Source organism: Galleria mellonella, unplaced genomic scaffold, assembly GCF_026898425.1.
Source record: "Galleria mellonella isolate WM207_F2 unplaced genomic scaffold, CSIRO_AGI_GalMel_v1 utg139, whole genome shotgun sequence".
NCBI lineage: Eukaryota > Metazoa > Arthropoda > Insecta > Lepidoptera > Pyralidae > Galleria > Galleria mellonella.
Genome location: NW_026441995.1, coordinates 7,735,385 through 7,752,567, shown reverse-complemented (window position 1 = coordinate 7,752,567; position 17,183 = coordinate 7,735,385). Strand labels below are relative to the sequence as shown.

The window sequence follows — 17,183 nt, the reverse complement described above, 5'->3', positions numbered from 1 at the left end:
CTACTTATATAATAAATAAGGATTTCATTGATACTCCTGCTAAATCAGTTTCTTACTTATATTGAATATATAAATGTCCTATTTTCCTATCTCACTTTATCATATTTTCTAGAGACAAATGTGGTGAGCTAATAGAATGTGCTAGCAGTCGTCGGGGCACATAATATGATAGGGGTGAGATGCACATTGATATAGGTTGAGGAAAGTATTAGACTGTTTATTTTTTATTTTTTGATGGGTGAAAATGGAATGGTAACCCTGCCCGCGCTAACGGAATACGTTGACAGAGCACCAGTGAAAGGTGATAATTGAGAATGAAAACAGGCCAATTACCCCATCATGATGAATTCATCAGTAATTAATCATGATAGTTTCCAGGGGGAACCGCGAGGAGGTCAACCTGGTTGGATATATTGCTGACAATGAGATTCTCAATCTCCATTACTAACAATCCCTTTCCCCCTAGTATTAAACTGTTTTGTCACTTTCTTTCAAATTGATAATTCAGTGTAAAAGAAAAAGACAAAAGAGAACAATAGCTAAAATAAGTTTATAAGAAATTTGACGTTTTGTTGAATAAGGGGGTAAAACCAAAGATTTCGGAATAGAGGTAAAATAAAAAAAAAACAGCTACCGTTCAACGTCAAAGTTGAGATGACATTCAACAGGTGCTTTCATGTTTGTCAGTGTTAAAAGACGTCAAAGTGATAACTGTCAAATTTCTATTGTGTCTATAAAAAAATAGAGGTTATTATGTATAAAATTACTAATTAAATAAAATTATAATAATGGTTACATTAATAAGTAGTATTAATGGTATAAAGAATTATTGTTCATTCAATTCTACAAAGTTATATCAAAGGTATGCGATAAATAGTTTTACTAATGTTATGGATTTTTATCATTAATGTTGACAATGGGTTTCTTTCTAGAGTTTTTATCAAAAGAACAAGTAGTTCAAACACCAAAATACCAGATGTGAAGAGAATTAGGAACTTCAGTATTGTGGCTCATGTGGACCACGGCAAGAGTACATTAGCAGACAGACTATTAGAAATAACGGGAGTTATAAAACCTGGCACTGAACATGCTCAAGTTTTAGATCAATTACAAGTATGTTTATCGATTAATCTTTTTTAATTTATAAACATTGTATTACTATATAATTATTTTTTTGTAAGAATTATCTTATCGGTTGCTATATTATTAGATTAAACATTCTTTTTTATTATATGCAAACATTAAATAAATAATACAAATTTTCTTATAGTTTAAAAATTTGTCATCCAATGCTTTATAATACTAAAGTAACTCATCTCTAATGTAATTTATCTTTATAATTTAATTTACTGCTAATATAATATTTAATTAATTATGTCTATCTTATTCTTTTACATTAATGCTTATAGGTAGAAAGAGAAAGAGGAATTACTGTAAAAGCTGTTACAGCATCATTAAATTACACCCACAACAATGAACAATATTTACTTAACCTTATAGATACTCCAGGACATGTGGATTTTGCTAATGAGGTATTAATTTTTATATAACTTCTTAGAATTGAGAAAATCAAGATTCTTTTAACCCCTGTTTATATTCTTAACAGGATATGGAAAAAAGTTTTACAAAAAGCTAATATATATATATATATATATATATATATATATATATATATATATATATATATATATATATATATATATATATATGTATATAATATAAAGTTTTGTTGTATTATGTAATTCTTTTTTCACTGTGGTTTTGTAAATTATTGTTTATAAATTTCACCTTTATATTTATAAAGGTTAACATTTGATGCCAGACAATATTTGTAATAGAGTATGATAAATGTTAGACATCAAGGACTTTTTTAATGGGTGATAATGGTATGGTAACCCCGTGCGCTATTGGTATACACTGGCAGGGCACCAGTGAGGGATAATAGTTAAAGATGAAAAGGCAAGTCAGTTAGCCTATCCTGATGAATTCATCTAGAATTAGCCACAATGGTTTCCAGGGGGAACCACATGGTGGTTGACTTGACAGGGTATATTGCTAGTAATGGGGCTATTTGACCCCATTACTAACAATCTCTTTCCCCCCGACATCAAGGACTGACTCTCAAGGGGTTAATATCACAATGTATTTTATTGTAATAATAGTATCACAAAAATTACAATTTACAGCTTCAATAATAGATTAAAACATCATAAAGTTAAAATTTTATTAATTCACGATAAATTGTTATATAATAAATATATACATATTTTATTCAATTTCAACCTACATTAAAATACATCTTGATACATTGTTGGTTTTTTTTTTAATATTATAATATTAACAGGTTGTTAGAAGTGTGTCTGCATGTCAGGGAGTAATAATGTTGGTAGATGCTAATGAAGGTGTTCAAGCACAAACAGTTGCAGTCCATTCCCTTGCCAAGAGGAACAATTTGCTCATTATACCTACACTAAATAAAGTGGACCTTCCCAGAGCTAATCCTGACAAGGTTAAATCCCAATTAAAGACAGTATTTGATATAGATCCAGCTACAGTCTTAAGTATATCTGCCAAAAAGGGGTGGGGTGTTGAAGAATTATTACAAGCTGTGATCACGAGAATTCCGCCACCAATAGTTAAGCTGGATGATCACTTTAAAGCTCATATAATAGATACATGGCATGATAAATACAGAGGAGTACTATGTTTGGCTTACATACATTCAGGAAAGGTACGAATAGGTCAGACAGTTAAATGGAGATCAGGATCTAAACAGCATACTGTAAAGTTCTTGGCACTTTTACGGCCTCAGGAAGAACCTATAGAGGAAGCTGGAGCTGGTCAAGTTATAATGGTAGGTAAGTGATGTATTTACCAATTGTAGTAAGGTGCATTTAGAAATAAAACTATGAAAAGACTTATATTAAAGAAATTTCAACTAATTATAAAGAGAAATAATTTGGTTTTTTGTTTGTATTGGATAAATTTAAAAACTATTGAACATATTTTAAAAAATTTATACATTATCAGTACTCACATAGGCTACATATTCTTTAATAAAACTAGAAATTCCTATGAAAATTATGATAATGTAACCGAAGGTATCAAAAATGTCCTTATTAAAATTAATTAATATAGAATATTAATTGATCTTTCTATTTGTCTGTGCAAAGCTGGAGCAGATGACTAGTAACATACAAAAATCAAGTGGGCAAGTCAATTAAGTCATTCTAAGTTACATAAAAATAACAATGCTCAGGTATTATGTGTATTTAAGGTTGTGGGCCCAAAGGTGGGGGTTCAGTTGGAGATCAACTTTTATCAATAGATTGTGCTGATACTGGAGATGCTATAACAGTAGCTCCAGTAAGACATATGGTATATGCTGGAGTTTTTCCTGCTGATCAGTCACAACATACCCAATTGAGTGATGCCATAAAGAAATTAGCTTTAAATGACTCTGCAGTTTCTGTTACACCAGATTCCAGGTAAAATTCCTACCCAAATATTAAAATAGTTTACACATACATCAAGAAATTATTACATATTACACATTAATTTTTATAACATTGTAAGTAAACAATGTCTCTATTTGTATCATGCTAAACTACCAGTGAATAGATTTTGATGAATGGTATGATGATAATTTGACTTCTAGGATGATGATAACGTGGTATCTTTCTACCCATAGACAAATATAAAAAATATTCGCCGCGCGAACGACATCGCCAGAACTATAAATTAAAATTTTTATAAAAAAAAATTTCAGTCCAGCCTTGGGGCAAGGATGGCGAGTTGGATTTTTAGGACTTCTACATCTCGATGTGTTTACACAGAGGCTGTTGCAAGAATATAAAGCTGAAGCTATTCTCACTGCGCCATCTGTCCCATACAAAATCAAGTAAGTAAATTTCATTCATAAGCTTTTAAGCATTTTCAGTTATTTTAATTTGTTTAAAGAAGTGACTATTGTATTTTTGCAAATATACATTTTGTTTGAATGAATATAATACAGTATGCCTACCTATTTCATGATTTTCAGAGTTAAGGGATCAAAAATAATAAAACAATACAAAGGCGAAGAAGTAATAATCACAAATCCTTTACAATTACCTGATGCTAATAACATAGCTGAGTATTACGAACCTCTTGTAATAGGTAAGTATTATGTATTTTGTGTTACTTATATATGTAATAAACTAGAATAATTTATGTTTATACAAAATTCTTTTGGTCTTAATCAACACAACATTCCTTTTGTGGTGCATTGTTTAAATATGCCAATATCTTTAAACTATATTTAACATGAAAAATTTACAACTACCATGTTTATTCACTATTTGCATTGTTTTAGGTACCATAATAACTCCTGTTGAATATATTGGTGCAGTGACATCACTATGCATAGACCGACGAGGCACACCACTTCCTTCAAACGCAGTTGATGATAGAATGACTATGTTGCAATATATATTGCCGTTGTCTGAAGTAGTTGTTGATTTCCATGATACTCTCAAAAGCATTACCTCAGGCTTTGCTAGCTTCGACTATCAAGATTATGGTTTCCATCCTAGCCCATTAATCAGAGTAAGTTTATATAAATCGATTGAGGACCTTTAACTCAATTAAATGGTTTCGATTTGAGCTTAAGAAATGATCTAAAACTTTAAAATTAATGGGTATGAATTCCGGAATGATACTTATTTCTCGTAGGGAGGTAACAAAGTTTTAATTTTTCAATAATAACCAATGCAGTGGCAGTAAGTAGTACAAATGGCAAACGAATCTATTCGGAATTTAATTTTGTTAAAGCGTTCATAAAAGAGAATAAAACAGCGTAATTCGTAAATTATTCTATCTTATGCTAATGCTAGGAAAACGTATTTATCAATAAATGATTTTAAAACTTGTTTGCAGTGTCTATTATAAATACTTGTTTATAGTTGAAACGGACTTCGCGTTAAGTCGTTTAAATTTTTCTGTCAATAATAATGAAATATTTCAATTAAAATATATTTAATTTATGATGTAGGGCCCCTACATCATAAATTAAATATATTTATTATATATTATATATTTATTAATGCTTTAGATTATGTCGATCAAATAGGGCGACATACTAAAAAAAAAAAGAATTAATACTACCGGTGAACATATGTGAATACATCGATGAATGTAAAGGAAGCGAAAGAGATCTATTTAAATCGGAGCATTTGGTGTTTCATTGTTTTTGTCTATCCTATTGGGAGTCAGGCGGGGGCGGGGGGTAGTTAGTAATGGAGATTAAAGGCCCTATTACAAGCAGTATTTCGTATCAGGTCGATCTCCACGTAGTCTTTCTTGGAAACCATCGTGCGGAAGTCCAGGTGCATTCATCACGATGGGCTAACTTACTGTCTTTTCATTCTCACCCATCATCTCTCACTGGTGCCCCACTGGTGTATACCGTTATCGCAGGCAGAAATTATCATTCTTTAAAAAAAAATGGCAGTGAGGCATTACATTTTGTACATATGTATGCCAATTTATGTATAATTAAGATTGTATATAAATAATAAAAATATATGATGTAGATATAAATAAATAAATTGTTGACAGATGGATATTTTGCTGAACGGTGTCTTAGTTGAAGAATTATCTACTATAGTACATGTTAGTCGTTTAGAATACAATGCTAGAAGATTAACTGAAAAGTTAAAAGAAATGATTCCACGACAAATGGTGCAGGTAATTTATTTATTTTGATTAATGATTAACATGTTGAATTTATAACATTTATTTATATGAAAGGATTGCAATAATTTATTACGGCAACTCAAGCGTGACTTTGTAAATTCGAGCTTGTATTTAAAACAATGTTTTACTTAGAAAATAAGGTAGTATCTGGTTATTTTTTTATTATTGATTTTTTTTCTATAAGGTCGCCGTTCAAGCTGTAGTGGGTGGAAAAGTTTACGCAAGGGAAACTATAAAGGCATACAGAAAAGATGTCACAGCAAAATTAGTAAGTATGAGTTACTCAAGAATCTAGAAATTTTATACAGGTGAAATTAAAAATCAATAGAATCCTTTGAAGAGCGTTCAACTATTGCAACTGAAAATATTAACCAAAAGACATAAATTTAAAAACCACAAAAAAATTTAGCCTCTCGAACTAACAGATCCTGCTGTTGGATTAATATAGGAGAGTAAAAATAGGTATTTCGGTAAATTAGGTATTGTGGGTTATAATACACTAGAAGATGGAAATAAAATTTAAGTTGCTAAAATTAATATGAGGGTAAAACTGTAACCAAACTGTACTAGTATTATACCAGAGGGAGACTTTGTACAAAAGTCGATTGCTTGTGCACCTCTGTCCCATTCGTGTTTCTACCTTGAAACAGTTGTGTTTGCATGGCTGTGTTTCGGTTTGAAGGGTGGGATATGGCGTGAATTTACAGGGTACAGAGGAATAACACCGGAGTCCTCAGGAATGGCAACGCATGGGAGGTATCATGGGCGAAACAGTATACTCTGTTATGTCCATGGTACTACTCATGTCTATAGGCGACGGATACCATTTTCCATCAGGTGGGCCGTCAGCTTGTTTGCTATTCTAAGTTGTATAAAAAAAAAACAATACAAGCACCTAGTAATTAAATGCGAGCACGTAGGCAACACTTATTTGATGTTCCGTTACGAAGAACAGAGTTGGTCAAGCAAACTCCCCTCTCTTTTGCATTAAAACTACTCATTGATATTTTGAGCCAGTATCCATAATTAAACGTATTTGCCTCCAACATGCTGGAGTTTCGTCGGTGTTTATGTTCAGATATTTAAGATATGTTATTTCTATTATAGTGTGATATTATGGTATTATAATTTTATTAATATTATTTCTTTTATTTATAAAATAATGTGTATTGTACTGATGCTTTCCTGAGTAAGCGTATTGGGAGATTGCAAATCCCACCCAGTGATCATATAAATAAATTGTTTGATTTATATTGATATTTAAAATTTAATTATTGATTCACGATCTTTCTGTCTTAATATATTATGTAGAACGGTAATATAAGTTTTATGTACCGTTAACGATTTCACCTGTATATTAATATTAACTATTTAAATAAATCTTTATTTGAAAAGTTAGAATATCTTGTTAATTACTTATCATATATTTTCAGTACGGTGGAGATGTGACCCGCAGAAAGAAGTTGCTAAAACAACAAGCAGAAGGAAAGAAAAAAATGCGAAGCGTGGCTAATATTAAAATACCTAGAAATACTTTCATTGATGTATTAAAGAAATAAAATCAATAAATGTAAATAGTAGTAAGTGGGATTTTACTTTATTCATAAGTGAATATCAATTAACTTAGTTTATAAATTCAATTTTAGATAATCTAAGATTTTCAACATTATTGAGTAAATTTTCTTATAGCACAGTAGGGTTCAACTGGGTCAGAAATTATGACAACTTAGAAAATATATTTTTTTATTAAAAAGGCTGATTATAATAGGGTCATTTTATGGCTAACAACATAAAACTACGTAATTTCATAAGCAATTAATATATAATTTCTTATGTCAAACGATATAACATATTCAAACACAATCTCGAAAATGTAAAGGAATGATTTACATATTATGATCCTTACGACTACTTCACAGTGACCATTCTATGCTTAGTAATTTATAGGGCAACTAAATTTTAAACAAAAATTATTATAGCCTTTCATTAAGTGGAACACTTCCACTTTACATAATTTGTTTTTATTGTAATTATTAAGTATTTATAGGCAATTGAAAGTATAACGTAAAAACTTAAGGCTAGTTTAGTTTTAAAGGAAAACATTGATACAAAACTATTGCTTTCTAAAATTGGTATTATAATTGATTAATTGTCAATTATCTGAAATGCTGATAATTGATTCCATTGATTATGATAACAAATAATGGAATATGTATAATACAAAAAAAAAAAAACAAGAAATCTTGGCTTGGTGACTGAATCGGGTCTTTAAATTATCGCCATGTAAACTTGTATTGGTCTTATAGCTTGAGGAATTGACAACCGATCTGAAAGAAAGGTTTTTGAATGGCGGCCTGGTACGGGCGAACGCAGTGCATTGCAGGAAGTCAGTGCATGCAGATGGCTTAGCATAGTTCCTTGTGGCAGTCTATGAAAGAGATCTATATTCAGTATTGGACAGATTACGGCTGTGATTGATTGATGATGATGATGATGAAATTTATATCGATTGAGAAAAAAGGTTTCCAACTGCCGACTTTACAGGTAGTGTAGGGCGATCTTAATGTGTTGCAGCAAGTCATTAGATATAGGTGGCGCCAGGGCCGTTTCTTATAGCTTTTATATGTAGTGAACAAGTAATAACTGAAATGGAACTTGAATTTGGGTTATTTTGTTATTCACATATTTGTAATTACAAATTTATAACAACTAGAATGGTTGCAAATTGCAAGTCTCAAAAAAACAGATTACCAATATATGGATAACCATAATTTATCCATATATATAATAAGCCGTGTTCTATGACTACAAATTACTTTTGGATAAATTTTACATCCATAAGATACAAGGCTATAAGTTGTATTATACGTATTCTTTGGCATGTTTTTTGCGATAAACATAAGTCATTTATTTAATATGACAATACATTAAATAAATTACCCAGAAAGAATATGTTGTAATTTATGAAAAAATATATTTTCATATATATTTTTATTTACATACTTAAGGTAACTATTTTAGTAATTTATATTTTTAGCCTCATACGGCTTAACATAATATTTTATAGCTACACATGATACCATCAGCGATTTTACTAGCTACATAACGAATTTACTGTTTTCGGTTGCTGTACTAGAATTCTGCATTTTAACGATTGCTCCGAAGCTACACATCAGAGGGCCTACCATGAAATATTTTCCGAAATTTCGGGCACGAACGAAACAGAATTTGATGTTAAAATTACATATTACATGCCGTTTAAAATTATTAAAAATGTTAAAATATCATTCCTTTGGACTATTAGGATAGGATTTATGATGAACGAAATGTTAAGCTCCATTTACTGGGTCGATTTTGGTACGAACAAAAACACGAAATTGAGCCCTAAAATTGGATTTTCGTTTCATGGTAGACCACCTGGTTTTAGCGATTTATTATACTTAATAAAAACATGTATTTTCGCAATTCACTTAATAAATATTTCGAGATTCTAAAAGTCGATTTGACTGTGATTCGACGTGTGCGGATTTGGACGCGATATCAAGTGAGCAGTTAAATCGCTGATGTTTATGTATCGTGTGTGCGTTACAACTATACGATTTTCTAGGTATGTAGGTATGGCTCACCAATATAATAGAGTGACAAATAGATATGGAAATCGAAACGTAAATTAAATTTATCAGTTATATTTTAATATGTAGATTTCTTTCATTACAGTTGATGTAAAATTTTTCAAGTAGTATGATCACAGAAACCGCTTGATAAATTAATGGATATGTTTAAATGATATACACGATCTTTCTAAAAGAGATGGCTGTTCTACATAACTAGTTTTAATTATAGAAATGTTTTTACTGCTCAGTAAAGCAAGATTTCTATTTGAGCTGCTGCTGGGTGCTTAGATACAAAACAAGTTGATGTTGTTTACCCTCAAAGTAGATATCGATAATGTTTCAGTTCGACGATGACGTGACACAATTGACAATAACAATATCAATAAAATATGACATAACCCGAGATAACTAAATTTGCCTTACCACGGGTGTAACTCAAATTGGACTCGGTTCAAAACTTCAAAGTGCTGTCTTGCATCAGACCCACAGCTGCCTTAAATAGAAAACTTTGCTTAAGTTATTTGCACTGAATTCTCGTGCGCTTTGCTAACATCAGTCTTGGACTTTATAAATTACTTTCACTGTCTAAATATTCGGGCCCAATTTCAACAATTTATCATATATACTATTATTATTGATGATTATAAAAAGGGAGACAGTGATATTCGGTCGTGGCATTATAGTATGGTATAAAACTTGGGTAGGAAAAGCGGTTGTTTAAGCTTAACCCATTCTACTAGTACATAGTAAATTATGGTCATCTGCCCTTTTCGTATATCCAAAATAATGTAATCAAAATCCCTCTCATAAGAATTACTTAGAATTAACAATTTTTTTTAATTCTTACCTCAAGTTTCACGTCACTGTCTCTTAATAGATTCGATCGTCAATTCCTAGAAATATCAGTTTTTTAGAGATAGCACTACTGTAATCACAAAGAATATTTATTGTTTCACATTTTTTAACACTTCGTAACAATTTGTGTAGTCTAAATTAAGTTTGAATTTAATTTTTGAGCAATTATTATAAATAAACGCAGCCCATTATTGTCGTTATTGCCTACTAATGTTACTTGTTTCATATTACTATCTCTTTCTTCATATAAATCAAGTACAGGCAGAGAATAATAAAGAAAACTAGCATATTTATTTAAAGGAGAAATATCGGTAAGTTCGTTTCCTGCCACATTGTATCAATCACATCTGCAAGAGTCCTCTAGCTACCCCATCTGTTAATTTATAGGCATTCTATTTATTATGACAATTTTGACAGTATGTTTATTTTGTTTATCTCTATCATTATTGTAACTATTAGTATTTCTTGGCTAATATTTGTAACTTATTTAATATCATAACAATAAAACGCTAAATTATTCTTATTATAAACAAAATTTTGAGACCTTTCCTTTCAGCGTTTTATGATAAAGATAGGTAGGTTTGTTTTAGCCTACAGTATATAAGTTTAAAGGTAAGTACTATATGAATTTTCTCACTATAATTCTTTCATCAATGGAGCAATGGATATCTCTTAATTATTAAATTATCTAGATAAATTTTCCAATCTGTATTAGCGGTTTTATACAAAGATATGGAGTGACGAAGCGAAGATAGCATGCAAGACGTCATTAACAAAGAACACATGTCCGTCATATAAAAGTCGCTTGTAGAGATGTGTAAATATTCCTATGGCCTCCAAAAAATTTATATAAGTAATTTGTGTTTGAAATCATATGCGATGAGAAAATTATTTGTAAGAAATACATGCGAAAAACACGGATTTAAATTAGATCACAACAATTTTATAATCTTAAACATACAGTTTAAATAAATAATTATTTAACAGTCACATTTATAACCTAATATATATTTTTTGAGTTTGTTTTTAAAGATTCGAAAATAATTTTGACAACAATAGTAAAATGTAAGGAAATATTATTTTATTGATACAAAGTTATAAAATTTGTTTGATCATATTAAATAATATAATTATTGAAATCACAAAAAAGAAATATTAGAACCTGCTACACTGATAAGAATGTGACCGTCGTGAATTGTTAAATAACACTGAACTTCCTTCAAAATTAAGAGTAGCAGGTATGAAAGAAATATCACTCACCCAGTTCTTATGACATTTCCTATAGAGCCAAAGGATCATCAATCTAATAATTTAATTACTTAAACTTTAACATTTTAGTAAATTGGCTGCCATTCATAGAAACGAGAACAGGGCAAGCATGTCACAGCATAGTGCCAGTCAAATAAAAGAAATTAGTGCATTACTGCTGAGGTAGTGACTAATTTCTTTGCAGTGATATCCTCAGCGTAATTATCACATTTATCTATCTTCAGATGTTTCCAGAAATTGGGCATAGACATCTCTGGTGCATTCACCTTTCTCATTAAATTTGTATTTGTAATAAGAACCATCAGCACAGATAACTGAAACAATAATATTTATGTAAATAACATTTAAATAATTATTTTACTAAGTACATAAATAAATATAAATTGACGTTTTTTTAATAATGAAAATGCAGCGGTAACTCCACTTATGCTATTGGCATATGCTTTTTTTTACTGTTGAAAATAAAATTGGTCCAACAGGTAAAATTGTGATCAATCACGGGGACGACTGGTCACAATTTTACCTGATGGAAAATGATGACCCTATTCACATCTGCTTTAAATTGGTCTAGATTAAATGTGCTTGGAAAAACATAAGCAAAGAGAGAATTCCACTCCTGGGCCATATGCATAATGAAGGAAGACACAAAGTTCATACGTTACTACTACTACTGGTGGGATACCAGCAAGCTATAATAGTTGAAGTCAGTTCATTTAACTCATCATGATGAATTTACCAGGAATTAACAACAATAACTTCTAGGAAGATTGTATGAAGGTCGACCTGTGTATATTGCTAACAATGAGGCTGATTTTTCTAATGGGTAATAATGGAATGGTAATCCTGCCTGCGCTATCGGTATACGCTGGCGGGGCTCCAGTGATAGATGAAAGATAAGAATGAAAGCAGGTCAGCTGGCCCATTGTGACAAATTTGTTAAGAGTTATTGATGACAGTTTCCAGAAAGAACCACATGGAGGTTTGTTTAATGGATATTATACTGTGGTAGAGTACTAGTGAGGAATGATAGGTAAGAATGAAAAGGCAGGTCAGTTAGCCTATTGTGATGAATATACCAGGAATTGATCACAATGGTATCCAAGGGAGACCATTTGGAGGTCGACCCGATAGGGTATATTGATTAATGGGACTGGTAGTTCACATTACTAACAACCCCCTCCACCATATGGATGTTGACTTGGGCAGGTATATTGCTCACAATAGGACTTAGACTCTATAGTCTTGGTAATAACCAATAATCCTCTTCTCTTTCTTTACTGATATTGGCACAAATAAAAATTGAAGTTACTTACCAATAATGGAACTTTTATCAACTCCAAATGCACAAATGCAAGGTGGACCATTAGGAATAGTAAATTTGCAGAAACTCCAATTGCTGGAGAAGTACTTTGGTAGAAAATTCACTGTGGCTAGACTTGACTGTTTATTCAGTTTCTCATCTTCAAGACTGAATACATGCACTGTGCCATGGTCGGATGTCACACATAAGTTGGTACTTGTATGGTTGAAATTTATGCAGTAAATAGTTGCCTAAAAGTAAAATAATAGCATAACTTTGTAGTAAATACATAAAAGTAATTGTATATATACAATAATTAAGATGAAACTCAAAGTTTTTACTGATAGGTCATAATAATAATAAGTTAATTGACCAATTTAACTTTTTTTAAATATTATACAAAAGCTGGTCTAACATAATTTTTATCACAAAAGTAAATTTTAATCATTACTAATATTATAGTTGTGAATGTGAGTTTAATGGCTACCTCACAATGCCATAATCTTAATCAATCATTATCAAATTTGGTATTCACATACTATGTGGGATGGAGAAAGTTATAGGCTATTTTCTGTCCTAGTCAGTAAACATATTCTGATCATTTGGATAAAATTGCAGGTAAAAGCTAGTATCTAATAACACACCTCATAAGAAGTACTCTAATATCTTAACAACTTGTGAGGTTGGCATTGAATATTATGAATTACAATACTTACTTGATTAGCACCTCTTCTAAGTTCAGCTAATTTCTGACCAGTAGCTGTGTCAAATACTCTAATAAGTGTGCCCTTTGTAGAAGCTGTAGCTAGCCTGGTCCCACCAACGTTCAGGGCTAAACAACTCAATGGTGCTTCATGTGCACTTATAAGATGACCATCTGGAGTAGCACTTGCGCCTGTTTGAGTATTCAATTCTACCAACTGTAAAGGTGATAAGGTTTTCTCGTGTTATTATTTAATACAAATTTATATCGCTTATAAATAATGTTAGTCAATAATAAAGAATTGTAACAACTATTTTATTATAATTAATGTTATTATAAATGATTAATTAGAGAGACAAAGTAGTCATAAAAATCAAAGGATATAACTTTTTCCAAAAAATACTTAATAACAGTATTTTTTATAACAAATATCATTATTATTAAAATTTCAGAACACTGTTAACTGCTTCTTTAATAGTATTTGTAATATATGCACTTTCTAAAAAGTTAATTAACATAAAAATCATAATTGAAACACCTTACCTGCACATGCCCACATTTTCGGCTTGGATAAGCAAGTAAAGCATTATTACTGTTTGGACAAACTACACATAAACCACGTGGATTAAGACATGTCTCAAATACATGCAATAATTGTGGCTGTGCCGTAAATGTGTATACCTTTATGAGATTTTCTGAAAATGAAAATTTTCAGTTTTTGTGAAATTGATACTATATGTTAAGTTATTGTAAGAAGCTACTAAAGGAACTTAATGGTCAAGGGATGGGCAGCAGCATCTCTCTTAAAACATCACCTAAACCTAACTGTGAATACCAACTTGCCTAAAGAAGGAAGGCAACTATTGGCAAAATTCCTGTAATGGAGGAGGCCTATGTTAATGGCCAATATGATGATTAAATGTTTTATGTTTCACTGTATTATTAACACATTAAAATTGTTTATTTTTGTGACAATATTTTATATATAGATAATATTCATGTAACATAGTCTATAGTACAATAACAAAATTGATCCAACCTCGTTTGTCGTATATAATACATATTAATTAACACAAACTTTCACATTTAATTAATAAAACATTAGAACAGTCTTTACAATGTTCAACTGAAAATGGAACCTGCAGATACAAACAACAAAATGTTACTTTATTTAATTAAATTTTGTATAAAATACAATTGTATACCTATTATATCATTCCAGTATTTGTGTTTATAGTTAGAGAATCAAATAAATATATATTACCTAAAACAACAACAATGCGGTCTCTTCTCAATTTTACAGCTTTTACAGGGTTGTTGAAATCAAGTGATATAGCTGAATCCTTTTTTAAATCATCCCATATTATTACTCTGTTGGGTGGATAGACTGGTGTCGTACCACCCCCAACTAAAGCCATGTAATTACATCTGAATAACATTTCCACATAAGACAATCCGCCATCGGAAAAATTCTGGCGTTCTTTTTCTTTTAGTGGGTCACTATTGAATACACGAAATCCATTTTCCGTTCCGCAGGCGAAACAGCCTATACAAACAGAAAGAAAAAATGAGCAAAATAACAGTTAATAAAAATCATTGGTAAACACAGTATCTGCGTATTAACTTACCTTGATCTTGATTAAATCCTACATATAAAAGTCCGTTCCCAAAATTGTTTTCTTCTGATAAATTCATTATAAAGTGTTGTAAAAGTTTATTGTAAAAATTGTTGATTGTTGAAACAACAAAATAAAATTTAGTTCATCATCGAACAATTATCTTTGCGTTGCGGCAATTTGACACCACTTTGACACTTGATGACAATAAGACTATTTAATAGTTTTAGAATGGAATATTATCTATCTATGACAAGGAGACAAATATTAATGTTAATCTGTAGAAAATTAACTGTAATTAATTCTTTGGTGCAGAGTTTATTAGGATTATTCCGGCTAAGTGCAGAATTTAAAAGCAATTCATGACATATTAAAGGAAAAAGGGATGATTTTATGTCTTTTATAACAAGAAGAAAATAACTAAATAAGACGATGTAAGCTGTATAATTAAAAGACCATGGTTTGATTCATTTGAAGAGAATGAGATAAATATGAAGATTGTTGCAATCACTAAGTCCGTTCTGAGACGCCATTTATCAAAAACTATCTGCGCTAAGTTTAAATTTAGTTATTTCATAAAATTTGTATTTTATAGACCATTATAAACCAGAATTATAATAATTTTGACTTAAACCTATTAAAAAATGAATTCATTTTAGTCCTTATGGTAAAAATTTCGCTGTGATATTAAGGTTTTAAATATAGAGAAATGGCGTCTCAGAATCGACTTCAATGTCAATGTTGTTATTATGTCAATAATGTCATTGAATTGACAATTACTATTTTCATTGTTTTCATACATCTTACTTTTATGATTTAAAATATTTAAACAAATTAGAATCTTCTTTATAATTGTTATTGATTGAAAGGAAATTATATAACTGATATATAGTCTCTATTCGATACTAATAATTATGTTAAAGCCCAAAGCATTGACGCAAGTGTTAAGTCAAGCGAATACTGGAGGCGTCGAAAATACACTGTATTTATTTGACTATATATTTCATATTTATCTTATTAATTTTGTAATAAAATTAATTATAACATTTTTTTCCAGATTACTAAATCATCAAGGGGCGCTTTTAGCTTATTCAGGTTATAATGACAAAGACGCAAGAGTCACTGCTGCTATCGCAAGCAATGTTTGGTCAGCCTATGAAAAGCAGGGACGTAATGTATTTAAAGAAGATAAATTGCATTTTATATTCGTGGATTGTTTAAATGGAAAAATTGCTATAACACAAGTGGCCAGTTTACTATTATGCCTATATGCTAAAGAAACTGTGGGTTTTGGAATATTAAAAGAAAAGATCAATGCATTAGCACAGTATTTAGAAGGACCGCTAAAGCAGGTTGCGAGTTCATGATTAATATATATTTATTATCATTTAACTGAAAATACCCACATGGTTTACAATGCTAATCATTTATTAAATATTTAAGTGGTATCATATTGGAGTGTTTTATTTCTCTCTAATTTGTATTTATAAAATGACAGGTAAAACTGAAGATGTAAATTGTTGTTGATTAAATATTCTCTCTCAATCTTACTTCACATTATCTTGATATTAAGGGCTGACATAATTTATTGAGTTTTCAACATAAACAATTTCATACTTGATGCCACAAGGAATACTAAGTTGTAAGAACACAGATTTTGGTCTTTTGTAAAGTCTGGTCACTAGTATTACAGATGAAGTTTTGAATATCATTAGTTTTTTTAAGTTTAATAACATGAGCTGTGAGCTAATTAAATATAGTATTTAATTTCACATGCAAATTGGGAAGTTCCCCTGTAAACATAAATGTTAAAAATCATTCTTTTAGAGTTAATAAAGTAGCCAATATTCTTTATCAATGTTTAAGATTTCCCCAACCAAATATAATTGAAATTGATTCAGCTGTTTAAGTATGAATAGTAAGCTGACATATTTTTCCCATTAATAGTGGCAATAGTAGTATTACCTATATGGAAAAGACAAACAAATATATTATTAATTTATTGGTGTATTATTCATTATTAGATTACATATTTGGTTTATAACAAGTATAAACTAAACCCCTAATTCATAAAGATGTCAAACCTCTTA

At 30.4% G+C, this 17,183-nt stretch overlaps 3 protein-coding genes across 3 annotated transcripts; 2 read left to right on the top strand and 1 right to left on the bottom strand.

Moving 5' to 3' along the window:
- The first annotated feature begins 688 nt into the window (after window positions 1–688).
- LOC113513408 (translation factor GUF1 homolog, mitochondrial) lies at window positions 689–7,320 on the top strand. Its single transcript, XM_052903555.1, has 11 exons — window positions 689–862; window positions 933–1,113; window positions 1,410–1,532; window positions 2,345–2,858; window positions 3,278–3,488; window positions 3,770–3,901; window positions 4,043–4,158; window positions 4,355–4,587; window positions 5,599–5,727; window positions 5,921–6,004; window positions 7,170–7,320. The coding sequence occupies exons 1-11, from the start codon at window positions 789–791 to the stop codon at window positions 7,293–7,295; spliced, it is 1,923 nt and encodes a 640-aa protein (XP_052759515.1). The 5' UTR covers window positions 689–788; the 3' UTR covers window positions 7,296–7,320.
- Window positions 7,321–10,238: 2,918 nt separating this feature from the next.
- Window positions 10,239–15,302, bottom strand: LOC113512325 (WD repeat domain phosphoinositide-interacting protein 3-like). The gene is made up of 6 exons (XM_026896141.3): window positions 15,106–15,302; window positions 14,742–15,023; window positions 14,021–14,172; window positions 13,491–13,694; window positions 12,788–13,025; window positions 10,239–11,788 (listed from the first exon to the last, which is right to left on the bottom strand). Exons 1-6 carry the CDS (start codon window positions 15,170–15,172, stop codon window positions 11,685–11,687), a joined length of 1,047 nt encoding a protein of 348 aa, XP_026751942.1. The 5' UTR covers window positions 15,173–15,302; the 3' UTR covers window positions 10,239–11,684.
- Window positions 15,303–15,848: 546 nt separating this feature from the next.
- LOC113512568 (ragulator complex protein LAMTOR2 homolog) lies at window positions 15,849–16,546 on the top strand. The gene is made up of 2 exons (XM_026896471.3): window positions 15,849–16,075; window positions 16,151–16,546. Exons 1-2 carry the CDS (start codon window positions 16,008–16,010, stop codon window positions 16,458–16,460), a joined length of 378 nt encoding a protein of 125 aa, XP_026752272.1. The 5' UTR covers window positions 15,849–16,007; the 3' UTR covers window positions 16,461–16,546.
- Window positions 16,547–17,183: the final 637 nt, after the last annotated feature.

Bases quoted from the DNA above. Each gene is read 5' to 3' on its own strand.
- LOC113513408 (XM_052903555.1), top strand. From the start codon at position 789: ATGGTTACATTAATAAGTAGTATTAATGGTATAAAGAATTATTGTTCA. The intron at 2,859-3,277 runs GTAAGTGATGTA...TGTGTATTTAAG, and splicing joins TGGTCAAGTTATAATGGTAG to GTTGTGGGCCCAAAGGTGGG. The intron at 4,588-5,598 runs GTAAGTTTATAT...AATTGTTGACAG, and splicing joins ATCCTAGCCCATTAATCAGA to ATGGATATTTTGCTGAACGG.
- LOC113512325 (XM_026896141.3), bottom strand. From the start codon at position 15,172: ATGAATTTATCAGAAGAAAACAATTTTGGGAACGGACTTTTATATGTA. The intron at 15,024-15,105 runs GTAAGTTAATAC...CTGTTTGTATAG, and splicing joins AGGATTTAATCAAGATCAAG to GCTGTTTCGCCTGCGGAACG. The intron at 13,026-13,490 runs GTAAGTATTGTA...TTTTACTTTTAG, and splicing joins TTAGAAGAGGTGCTAATCAA to GCAACTATTTACTGCATAAA.
- LOC113512568 (XM_026896471.3), top strand. From the start codon at position 16,008: ATGTTAAAGCCCAAAGCATTGACGCAAGTGTTAAGTCAAGCGAATACT. The intron at 16,076-16,150 runs GTATTTATTTGA...ATTTTTTTCCAG, and splicing joins GGAGGCGTCGAAAATACACT to ATTACTAAATCATCAAGGGG.